Source organism: Rhinolophus sinicus, linkage group LG07 (genome assembly GCF_036562045.2).
Source record: "Rhinolophus sinicus isolate RSC01 linkage group LG07, ASM3656204v1, whole genome shotgun sequence".
Taxonomy (NCBI): domain Eukaryota; kingdom Metazoa; phylum Chordata; class Mammalia; order Chiroptera; family Rhinolophidae; genus Rhinolophus; species Rhinolophus sinicus.
In genome coordinates, this window is record NC_133757.1 from 8,220,421 (window position 1) to 8,233,121 (window position 12,701).

General features: G+C 45.6%; 1 protein-coding gene across 14 annotated transcripts in view; it reads left to right on the forward strand.

The window, feature by feature from the left end:
* The window catches only part of FGFR2 (fibroblast growth factor receptor 2), a 100,420-nt gene that overhangs the window by 54,409 nt on the left and 33,310 nt on the right, over nt 1-12,701 (forward strand). For 8 of the 14 annotated variants that reach the window (XM_019752936.2, XM_019752938.2, XM_074338966.1 and 5 more), the window contains one exon: nt 10,032-10,222. In XM_019752936.2, the coding sequence (XP_019608495.1) occupies nt 10,032-10,222 (191 nt within the window). Of the gene's footprint in view, nt 1-10,031; nt 10,223-11,370; nt 11,519-12,701 lie in introns of all 14 variants that reach the window. The other 6 variants (XM_019752939.2, XM_019752934.2, XM_019752937.2 and 3 more) reach the window with 1 other exon arrangement.

Below are 12,701 nucleotides of genomic sequence, written 5' to 3' on the forward strand. Positions count from 1 at the left end.
GAAGGAAAAATTGCATCAATTGTTTACTGTTTGGGGCAGCCTCTGTCCTGAGGAAACAAAGGTTCCAGTGTGATCCCCGAGCAGAAGAAAGGGACTGAGGCACGTTAGAGACCCACCAGTCACGCTTTTCCAGTGTGAATTTTCAACTCTTTTTTTGGGTTTGGAACAAAGTCGTGGTTAAGTAAATGAAGTGGTGGCCTCGTTAATTAATTAATCAGTGGGTTTATGCCTGAAGCTGTCAAAATTAGGATCATTCCTGCTCACTTGCTGCTTATAGACGACCCCTCTGTATCCTAGTTTCCGTCAGATTGTGGCTTTTGGACAAAGCTTTTGTTTCTCTATGTCACGAGGAATGACTTTGATAGGTAGCGTTACACTGCACAATACCATGTATCCGGAGATTTTAACACGTTGAACACCTGACTCTCACATTCTAAGTCACAGCGCTTGTGCCTTTCCCTTCCACTCACCAGGCTCAGCTTCACAGAGCCCCTTGGGGTTCTGAACTTGAAGCATCTTGACCTAGAAGCTTCCTGGCCAGGCCTCGTTTGATTTTCCATATTCCTGATCTTGCTGCCAAATAATTCTTTTCCATTTCTTGCCCTGAGTTTAAGACTTGTGTTTATCCTGATACTGGTTCTGCGTGCCAGCCTTGGAGCTGGGAAATCTCGCTGGGGGAGGCAGAAAGCCCCTCCGTTGAGCATGGGCTGAGGTGCCATGCCAGGTAATGGGTCACAGCGAATGCCTGTATAAGTGGGCTTGTTGAGTGAGCCTAAAACCATGGAACTGGAGCTGGGATTGAGTAGGAAGCAAAGTTCTGTTGCTGCTTTTGTGGCTCCATCATCCATTTCCTCCTTTGCTTCCTAACCACTGCCACCACCTCATCATCCCTCATGGGTCTCCACTTCTTTCGGGATAGCACTGCTGGAGGTTTTGGTAGGGGTTACATGGGAGAACGGTTCAAATTCTGTTCCCTTCCTTTGGACATCATGGAACCGCTGAGCCTCAGTTCTCTCATGCGGAAAATGGGGGTGATGACACTTTCCTGTAGCACTTGTGGAAGGATGAAATAAGAGTGCCATGTGGTTGTTAGTTGCTATCATTAGACGGTCCCATGCCTCCTCTTGTATCTCTAGGGAGAGACACATGCATGCAGCCCAGCCCTGGTTAAAGGAGGGGTCAGTCCTCTCCTTCCAGAAATTTCAAAACTTCCTTTGGTGGCTACTGTTTAATGAGCTTTTGGTTGCTACAGAGCGGCTTTTCATACCTGTTTCACAACAGGGTTTCCAGGGGGCAAAAGCTGGCCACTGGGCAGATACATCACCCCAAATGTACAGACCAGCAAATAAGTGCTTTCCTGCAGGACCGATACCTGCCAGATGTTCCTTACTCCTTGTAGGCATTGAGAGTAGGTGGTGTCTGTGGGTTGCCAGCTCCTGGGGTTGGAGCAGGCACATGCCAGCGTGGAGGGGGCATGTTCGAACTTTGCAATATCAGCACTTTGGCCCTGTTCTTTGCAAGCCATCAATTGCCCTCTGCCCCATAGTTGAGGAAGGAAGCGTTATTGATTGATTGCCGTAGATTCTGGCAGGGGGCCTGGCTGAAGTGGCTGGGCAGAGGGCTAATATTTGAACTCTTGTCTGATCTTTGACATTGCGATGGACAAAGGATGTGGAAGTGTTACAGACAAATTAATGTCTTAGAGCATCTTGTCAGAGGAGGTTCTCTTTGCCACACCCGGAGATCATGCAGGTGGGGCCAGGGGCTAGAGAAAGCTGCTGCATTCAGCCTGGGCAAGTAAGCTTGATATGAAAATGTAAATTCACCAATGGCCGTTAGTGCCCAGTAATGATTTACAACTTAGCAAGATTTCTTTCAGTACGTGTTTAATGGAAATAGTAGGAAAACAGTTTAACGAGTTACTTTTATATTTGGAACTTTGTGGTTCTTAACATATTGCAAATTCTAAAGCAAGACATCTTTAATTTCTCTCTAAACTCACTTATTCATACAGCTTAGATGAACGGTCCTCTTTATAAAGCAAAGACCCCATTTGGGATGTTTCATGCCCACTCTCCTTAAGACGTGAGTGTAGAAATATCATCATCTTCTTCCCTTTTTAAATGATTCATCTACCAGAGCATTTTTATGAGTTCCCCTCCCTTAGTCATGGTCTTTGTGTTTGGTTTAATTTCCTAGTCAAGGAGAAGGCAGGGCAGACACGTCCTAATGTTGTAAAAGGGATGGAGACCCAACTTAGAGGGCGGGTAAGTTGGAAAGGTGGTTCCTAGAGTCACTGTCGTCTTTCACCGCAATGAGGTCAAATGCAGGTGGGAGGTGGCGAAGAGATGGCAGAGGGCGGGGCGTTGGTCTATGGGAAAGGTTTTCTGTTTCTCCTGAGAAGAGAGAGATGAGGACATGAGAAAATCGTTGCCTTGGTTTGGAGGGAGAAAATGGAGCAGAGCACTGTAGTAGGCATTTCATTATCTGTGTTTATTGTATTGTAATGATGAATTCTCTCTCTATGGAGCAGCCTGTACTTGGCTGAGAGGGTGACGTGACAGTTCGTTGACTCAGACACAGGCGTTGCCCTCTTGGAGTTCTCATATCACAGCACAAAAGACCCCAAACTGCCGCAGTGAGGAGATGAGCAGTAGGGCTAGAGATGCCTGGATCTTGCTAGAACCACTTTCCCTTTGTTTCTTTCCCCGTGTGGGATTCTCTCAAACAAGGCCTGGAGGGATTCTGGCCATCCCATGTAAGTGTTCAGATCAACACATCAGATCGGGCCCCAGACACAGTCTCCATTATATCAGGATGAAAGTGACCTTTGCGAGCCAGGCGTTGGGTACTTCTGGAAGGGTCTTTTGGAAGTTGTGCTTTATTCGAAAAAGTCCTCATTGATTTGGTTCAGTATATACTTTGCGCTGAGACTGAAAGGCGAAGGATTTAGTCCTTTTCAGTTTTACATTTGGGCCAAAAGAAAAAGAAAACCATTCAGTGATGATGATACCATCACTGCATGTTCAGTAGGGATCGTGCTGGGCTGCAGGCTGGCTTGTGGCACCCCGGGAACGTGGATAGTGAGAAGAGACGCAGATTTCAGACGGGAGCCTTTTGGTCAGGTGGGTGACTATTTTCAAGCTGCTCTTGAGATGATGCTTCTAGCTGGGAATATCTAGGATCACTTTTATTTTCAGTGTCTGAGTTTGTCTCTCGGAAAACAAATGAGGTTTTATTGTTACAACTTCTCATGTGGTTCCAACCAAAGGGAGGCCTTTTTTTTTGTTTGTTTGCTCAGATGGGCTGAAAGCTTTTGCTTCTGCTTGAACCACCCCAGGAGCAAAATAAAGCATCTGAGAGATTAGCGTGATGTATTTTTCTAGACTTCCTCCAGAAGTAAGGACTTTTAACGGTGAAAGTTGATGAAACCTGTCAATATTATTACTATGGACATCTTTCCACATCTCTACATCTCAATCTTCCCCATTATTAGTGAACCATGTCTCCTTCTGTCATGGATATAGTATAATTTATTTAATCATTCCCCTATTGGTGGGCATCTAGGTTGTGTACATCTTTTGTTTTCCACTTACCAGAGGCTATAATGAGAATAAGCTTCATATATACCTATTTGTTGGGCATCTGGGTGAATATTTTTCTGGGGCAAATTTCCAGAGGTAGACGAACTGGGTCCTTTTTTTCATAGATGTCAGCAAACACATTTTTCATGGAAGGAGCTTCATTCTAAGGCTTTGGGGACTCCCCGGCAGTTTGTTTTTTAACTTTTTTGCCAATCGCTTAAGAGAAGATACTCCAGAGGTCAGAAGATAATTCAGAGGTCAGCCTTTGTAATAAAAGGGTGTGTTTAATTCCTGGACTATTTTTTTTAAACCTTTCCAGCATATTCTTCCCATGAAGGAAACCCAGCTATGCAGACACCAGCTGATCATCTCACTTTGTTGAAAGATGTTTTCACCCCTGGGGCAAGTGGCGGGGTGCTGAGGCTCTGATGGAACTCCCCAGCATGACTGCCTTCAGCTGTGTTTACCCCATCTCCTCAGGAGGGAGGCTGAGGAGACTGACGTCTGAGTTTTACATCAGTGCAAACCAAGTACAATATAGGGAGGGACCTTGTGCAGACTGTTTGTGTCCAGAGAGAGAAAAGCTCTCATTTAGTAAACTGGACAAGATAAATACACTCAGCTAATTGGGAAGGTAGGTTTTATAGATCTAGAAATATCTTGTTCACTCTGATCCTGTCACCTTTGCTGTGTCTTTTTTTAAATTATAAAATATCCATAATATAAAATGTACCATTTTAACTATTTTTGAGTGTACAATTCAGTGGCATTAAATACATTCAGAGGGTTACGTATGCAGTCATCACCACTGTCCATCCCCAGAACTTTTCAGCATCCCAAAGCCAGATCCCCTTTTCAGAAAAGGGAAGACATTTTTGAACCTCAATTTGGCATAATTGTGGTCACCGAAGAGTCTTCCGTTCCGGTTTAACGTTTTGAAGGAGCAGAGCTCAGCGTATCCCAAACATTTGGGGTGTAAATAACACACAGCCCTGCTCCTGTAATTTGCCCAAGGAGACCTAAATTGACACCCAGCTGGTAGAAGCCACTCAACCCTCAGCCAAATAATACAGTCTATGACGTTAATTAGGGAAGACACTTTGTCCCCACCTGCTTTGGTCTTCTCACGCCGCCCAGCCGCAGCCAGCACTTCACTCGGCTTCTCCACCTCAGCGAGCAGGCACAAAGGAATTACTGCTGTTTTGCTGCTAGCATTTCACATGGTGTAGCCTCCATAAGTCATGGGGCTGGCGGGGGTGGGGGGGACGGGGGGACTTTGGCCCTGGAGGGAAGACATGTCAGCTTGCCCCAAAGATTCTTGTTCCACAGACTCTGCTGAGAAACATCAATGTTTTGGAGGGAGCTGGATTCCCAGCCCAATTCTGCAAGACTTTCTGGAATCAGATGTCCAAGCAGGAGGAAAGTGAGGCTAAGCCTCAGACGGAGAGAGAGCAGCAAACTAGTCACCTTCTACAAAAATGTCTTTTCCCTTTTTGTTTAGAAAGTGATTCCAGGTGCCCAGCCTCCCAGTCCACTCATGTGTTGTAGAAGGTGGCAAGCCATCCGATGACAAGTGATGGGTACTTTGATTCTGCTTCTCATCCTACATCCTAGCCTTGCCTTTCTCCGCTGGTTGGTTTTAGTTCTGACCTCCCTTTGTGCCAATCTCCAGAGGCTGGAGAAAGTTGAGGGAAAGCAAAACGCAGAGCTGAACTAGATTTTTAGCCTGTCTGGCTTGAATGCATTAGGCAGAGTCTTGACAAGGCAATGAACTCATTCTACTAATTGTAATTAGCGTGAGGTCTTTAGCAGGTTATTGGGCCCCTCCATCTTCAGAAGGCTTTGATTGGCCTCCCCCTAATAACCATGCCGCATGCTAACTGGTTTAGTGCGTTTTTATGCAACAAAAGCAACCACCGCCTACTCTTGAGAAAAAAGCTGGGCTGGGCTTTAGAAAAAAGAATTCTTGGTTGTTCTCACTTGTTCTCCAAATCTGAGTGTTCTTTCCCTGTTCAGCCCCTTGGAGTTGCTAAGAAACTGCCGTTTTAGAGGAAGGGTAATTAAATTTTGATTTTAATTTAAAGACAGGGCAGGCAAGGTTCTCTCCGCTCCTTAAATGAATGGGTGCCTGAGAGCAGGAGACTGGCTGTTACCAGATCAATACTGGGCACTCAGTGTGATTTGAGTCTCTTGGTGTTTTGCTGCCAGAGAGAGAGCGGCTTTGAAATGGTTCTTTGTGGCAAGCGCTGCTTAACTTTTCGGGAGAAACACTTAGAAGACCAATGTGTGCTGGGAAACCAGCAACTCTGGGCTTGATTAATTTATAGGTGTAATTTAAGAACCTGGTTCTCCTTCTGTCCCGGGGATGTGTAGTTACCGAGGCAGTAGACATAGGCCTCACTGCTCGGTGGACGTTTTTTATGGCCTTTGCTGTGTCAGAGCAAAAGTTGTAGATCTCTTATGAGCAAACATATTATTACGTCCAGAGGAGGACTGGCGTGTTATAAAGTTTCAGTGGTCAATTAACAAAGATTTATTCTATGTCACTCAGGTATTTTCTCTCCTCTCTCTCTCTACCTCTTGGAGTGAAGCAGCCTGTTTTCCTTCTGCCGCCCTGGTCTCCCACCTTCAGAGCAGGACTTGAGAGAAAGTCAGTCTCGATATTTAGACTCAGCAGCTGGGCCTTCTGCTGTAGTAAAGCGGATTCATTTGGAGCACTTGACGAAAGGGAGTGAGAGAGAGAGAAGGCGGGGGAGAGAATATTTTTTACAGCACTTCAGTCTGTGTTTACTATGCATTTATTTGGTGGAACCTCATTCCAGCAGTGCAGCCAACTGTCCCATCGGCAGCAGCCGCACCCCTTGGGCTGCTTCCCATTCTGTCTTAATTTGAAATTCACACAGGGACCTTAGAATGGAGATTTCAAAGGTTCCTGTCCCCTTCAGGCCCGTGTACTGTACATCTGCAACCTGCTGAGCTCTGAGTATCTATATTTTACAATTGCAGTAAAGACACAGGTGAGGTGCTCGTCAGCTTTTCTGTTTTCCATGTATTTATTTCACTTCCCTGTAAGAAGAAAAATCTGTTTTACATAGTGTCTGAGAATTAAACATGTTGTAAGAGAACCTTGCCTAAAACTGTAAATCCTTCCTGGGGGAGATGATGTGACTTTTGTTATCACATAGAAGAGCGAGCTGAGCGAGCTCTGGGTTTTGTTCTCATCCAGAGATAATTCATCGACGGAGTCTTTTTATGTTAGTTTGCTGCCAAAAGCGTTGCAAACCCGAGGGGTTTGGTTTGCCCCGGGCCTGGGAGGTTCTGGGAGAGCATGTTAGCGGTTGCAGGGTCTTTGTGCCCACCATCCCCGCCGTGTTCCCACTGGGCCCGGCCCCGGGGCCACCTGCTCTGCTCATGCCCGTAGGACCTGCCACCCAGCTTGCCCCCCCAGCTGCCGGCTGCACCCTGCTTTTACCCCAGGTTTTTGGAAGTTAGAACAGGACTCCATGCGCTGTCATCCCCTGCTACTGATCACTGTCCTTAGGGGTCTGATGGGACACCAAGGAAGAGTGATCGCTGAAGGATCTGAGGAGAGGAGTGCTGTGCTCTGCAGCTGCTGGCATCCCGGGCCTCCTCCAAGATGTTTCAGGCCTCGTTCCCCGACTTGTTTCAGGGCAGAGAATAAGGTTGCAAAGGAAATCAAAGCCTGATGTGGAGAAACGAAACATGAGGCCTACTGACTTTTTAAAAACATTTTAAATAACATTCTCTAAGGTTTCATTTTATACTGAAGGCAGCTGTAATAAGTTTTGGAAGATGGTGTAAGGTTTCGATTACGGAGTGATCCGCTTGCAGTTTCTGTACCAAAAGTGAGAAAGGGCCGAGGGGGAGTGGGGGTGGTTAAGAGGTTATTTTGTATAAGGTGAGAAAATTTGAAAGGATGAATTCAAGACTGTAAGCGGGCAACATTTGGTATGCTGTAATTTGCAAATGCAATAACATTAAACCATTGCAAAGGATTTTTTTTTTTAAATAGTCCGGATAGCAATGGAATAACTTAATAACTGGAGCTCAACAGCACGCTGACCACAAGTAAAACAAGACTGCAGCTCTGTAGTGGGCCCTGCCAGGGTTGCCCCAGTGACTAAACTCCCCGCTGAAGGCTGGCGCGGGCCAGAGATGTCGGGCTGCATGAAAGCGCCCATTGTTCGCAGGGCACCGTGATTTGGTATTACACGCACAATGTTTGCTTGTGAAAAGATTTATTAGAAACAAGTATGTTTAAGAAAGAGGACGTGGTTTGAAATTCAGTTGATCTGGCTTATGACATTTAAGATTTTATAGTACCTTTGTTTCTAAGAATAAATATTTAGGTCCACTGTAAATATTTATCTTTGAACACACAAACACGTGTGCGCAGAACTGGAAAACTGAGCCAGAGAAGGAATTGATACCTAAAATTCACTCCTATGGGAAGGAGTAAACCACCTCAATGTTTGATCGGTACAAAGAGCCACACTTTGTGAGGTTGGCTGACAGTGTCCAGCCCAGAGGACAGCTCCCCTGGCCCTGTTAAGTCTCTTGGGAGGAGCAGCGTGTGTGTGGAATTAATTCTGTTCTCACGTGGATGGGGCGAGCCGGGGTGAAGCCAGCCCTCCATCCCTGCCAGCTGCAGGCAGGTCCCTGTGGCATCCAGCTGGCTGCCAGGCCTGACCAGGAGGCTCACACTGGCTCATCACTGGGTACTGGGGTGTGTCAGCCAGCGCGTGAGGGTATCTGGTGATGTTTGAGGGGATCCCAGCTTTGAGATTTTCTGCCCACAAAAACTAGGAGCCTTGACTTCTGGGCTCTTTGCTCAGCCTATCTGGGTGATATTGGGGCAAATGAATGATTTCTTTGGGGCCCTGAAATCCTTATCTTTCTCATGTGAAAATGTAGGTGTCTGTGAAGTGATTTCTGGAATGAAATGTGCTGAGAGTAACTATGAGAACTTTTTCTTTTTATCTTTTCTTTTTCTTTTTTTTTTTTTTTCTAAGTTTTTAAAGACCAGCAACAGGCTTATGCAGTAAAATCAATTTGCACATGGTCTGGCTCTTGTCCAACAAATTCCACCAAATGACATTTTAATCTGAAAGGCTCAAATATAGAAAGGCTTAGATATCTATCATTCAAATTTGCTGTTCCCAGCCCAGTGCACGGGGATACCAGGTGCAGTGGAGACATCTTTTGTGTGTTGGCCGCTTGTGGTCTCCTCATTTCCCCTGGCAATTTTTAAGCTAGAAGTTAGAGGCAGTGGTACCCCCATGCAGAGAGGGAGGTAGGGAGGATGGCCTGGTGTGTGCAGGTATGTGGGGATGGGGTGATATTTGTGAACGGATGGATGATGGGTACGTGTGGCTCTTGACCGAGGTGCCATGTAGGAAGGTTCCAGTTAGTTTGTAATTCTAGTGCTTTGTGGACAAGATCACACAGCAGACTGGCCTGTTATTTGATTCTTGAGGACGCTGTGGATAGTTGTTCACACACCTTGACACAGCTGCCTCTACAAGAGTTCTGCAGAGACCACCTCTGAACTGGAGAGGAACCTTTCCAGGCATGAGACAAGAGGGGGTGTCCTTTCTTGGGAACTCTTTCCCTAGAGAGAAGAGAGATAAGGCAAGTGAGGGTGGGGAGTAATTGCTAGCCTACCCTGTATGGTGCCTCCTTTAAGACAGGATTTGGGATCTGGTGTCTTCTTATGTTTCATTTTGGTGTCACATCTGAATAAGCCAGGGAATGTTTCCTTGTGCATCTAGCATTTGCCACACAAGTAACACTTAATATTTATCAAGGAAATAAATGGGTGGATAAAAAAATGAATGAATGGAGTAAATTATGTGATAAAGAGAGAAAACCAGTTGTTCATTCAGTTTGTACGTAACTTTGGGCTTTAGCTTTTAGCTTATTTTCTTATTAAAACAAGGGATAAAAGTCTTCTCAGAGCAGCTTAGAAATGTATTGGGAGGTACTGGATATAGGAGCCATTTTTGGTGACTGCAAGTTCGTCTTGTCACCTGCCTGTGAAGTTAAGCTTATGATCAAGGTGAGTTTCCGATATCCCAAATGGAATAAGTGAAGAGGTACCCATTCCCCTGCCACGTGTCTTTGGGATTGTCAAATTCTTTTCCCTTGTTCATTAGGTGGCCATGGACAACCCATAACTTGAGATATAGTAAGTTCTTTTCTCGGTTTTCTAAATAAGTATTCTTTTTACGAGGGTTGCGCTCCAGCAGTCTCCTTTGAAGTCGTTTTTGTTGTGCGTTGGGCGGCCGTGTTATTTCAAAGACGTCAGCCAGCAGACTTGAGAACTTTTTGGCTTGAGTTCACAAACAGCCTTCTGGACAACACCACTTATGGATTCGTCTCTCCCCCTCCCATCCCCACGGCCCCTTTCTTCCCTCTCGCCATCAGAACGATCGCCACACCGGCCCATCCTCCAAGCTGGACTGCCCGCCAACGCCTCCACTGTGGTTGGAGGTGATGTGGAGTTTGTCTGCAAAGTCTACAGTGATGCCCAGCCCCACATCCAGTGGATCAAACACGTGGAAAAGAACGGCAGTAAATACGGTCCTGACGGATTGCCCTACCTCAAGGTTTTGAAGGTGAGGACTTTCTGAATCCACAGGTACCTCCAGTGGGGGATTCCTTAATGGGTGCGGCCACGGGTTTTTGATTTCCTATTGACTTTGAGAGAAGATGATTCTCTGACTCGGCTGTCCAGTACAGAGTGTGTTCGGGAATTAAGAGATCAGTAGGCTTGCTAGTAAAATTTCAGAAGGGAATTTTGGGGTACTGGAGGGACGACTGCAGTTGGAGTCAGAATACTTCCCCATCTATCAGCCCTGAGAGCTTAGGCGAGATATTTACGCTCAGCTGCACATCTATAAAAGTGGGGGTCATGATGTCATCTCCCTTCCAGGGCGGTTGTTTGGAATAAATAGGATGGAGTAGATGGAAAGAGCTTTGTAAACGCTAAGCCATGTACCGAAGTTGACTGTTAACGCTGATGTTGTTTTCTCTTAATATGACATTAGGATCAAATTTTAGTAGCCACTTTTTAGAAACAATTTAGATTTTCCTTTTCAAAGGGGAATCCCTTATTCCTTTGAAAGTTTATTGTCTACATTGCGTTGTATTCGCATGCAATGTAGACAGTAGACTTTAGAAAATGGTTCCGTGCTAGTGAAACGTTGAACAAGGAAACTACCTTTCTCCTTGTATTTCTTATTTGGGTCCTTGCAAGTCCGTGTTTTAACAGCATCAGCCTCTTTATTTTTTAGATCTGTCTTGCTGTTCAGGATGGTGATAGCAAACGGCAGCTAAGTCTGTACAGCTTCCTAGCCCACTGCCCACCATATGTCCCCACACTGAGTTGCTCATAGAGCATGTCCTTAAAAAAGAACAGCCTTCCAATAGAACATAGGTAGCTCAACTAAGAACTCTCAACCAATGAGGTGTTCTCTCCAGCTGGGAACACCAAGGGTCACAAAGCCGGAGAAAGGTGACTGACCTGGGGGAACTTCTAATCCATTCTGCCAAGGATCCATCGCACCCTTTCACCCCTCTCTATTGGGTCACCTCCGTTATCCACCAGTTGACTTACTTTGTTCTTCCTAAATGCATATCCCTTTAATACTGTTGTTTACATGTAATGGAGGTTGTTTTCTTGTGGTGTGTTGGTGGTGGGACCCTAGACAGTGCGAAGTCCTTCTTGGCTGGCCGTTATATTGTTCTCCTGTGTCTGTTCCAGCACTCGGGGATAAATAGTTCCAATGCAGAAGTGCTGGCTCTGTTCAATGTGACTGAGGCGGATGCTGGGGAGTATATATGTAAGGTCTCCAATTATATAGGGCAGGCCAACCAGTCTGCCTGGCTCACTGTTCTGCCAAAACAGCAAGGTAACAATGTTTTTTGGTTTTTTTGTTTTGTTTTTTTTAAAGAAGGCTGGATATAGAAGCTGAAAAGACTTGGTGCTTTGGGAGACTCCAGGCAGCTTATAGGATAATTCTGAGGCCTCGGTATATTCGTAATAATCTTTCTTTGGTGATGCAGCTGGTATGATGCCAGCAGCCATGGAAAAATGCCCACAATGTTCAAAGTGTTTGCTCTAATTTCTTCTAAAGATTACCCTCCACCCCACCCAGTTTTTAAGTCATTCCTTCTGGTTTATCTTGTTTGGGCTGCACATTTCCCATCATTACTGCCCGTAAACACCATTTTAAACACACACCTTCATGCCTGTTGAATTTGTGGCATTGCCGATCAGCAGAACTCATACCTCCTTCTGCCCCAATTTTTTTAAGAGAAATATTGGCATGGTATAATTTGTCTGAGAAAGCATCATTTCCTTGGTTGTGTAACCAATACTTAGGAGATAACTTCCTTGTCCTTGCTATCCCCAATTCGGAGGAAGTCCATTTAATGAATGTGCTGCTGGAAGCTACTGAAGGCAGCAGATTCACATTCTTAGTTTGTCATGACTAACATTCAAATCTTTGTATTAAAAAAGAAAGAAACAAACCAAAAGCCCAGTTCCATTGCTATCAAGATCATGCTTTCTTCCATATTTATTTATTTTTCACATGCAATGTAAGTCAAGATGGTTATGCAGGAGTAAAAGTAACCAGAGCCTGGTAACCAAGATGACCCTCCACCCTGGTTGGTTCCCACAGGGCCAGAAGGATGTGTAAGATGTCCCCTTGGGCTTATCTGCAGTGTTTTGGTTTACAGCACAATAATTGAGACAGAACCATCCTTTTCTCAAGGCGGGAATCTGCAGCCAACAGAACCAGAGCCCAACTTGGACTTTTGGGTGCTATACTTTTGGAAAACCATCCTAAATCCAAAGCAAAAACAAACCAGTGGCCAAGAGAATGGATCTCTGTGGGTTGATTTTTCCATGTGTTTGATTGCATGCATGTCTAGGTGGTGAAGCTGGTGTGGTGACGGGCCTGTGGAGGTGAGCTGCTCAGTGTCGCTCAGTGTCTCTCGGTTGTGGGCTTTGTGGATGGGCTGCAATCGGAATCTTCCGGTGGCCAGCACCGACCGGAGCCCCCGGTGCGACGCCTCCTGGTTCCATGG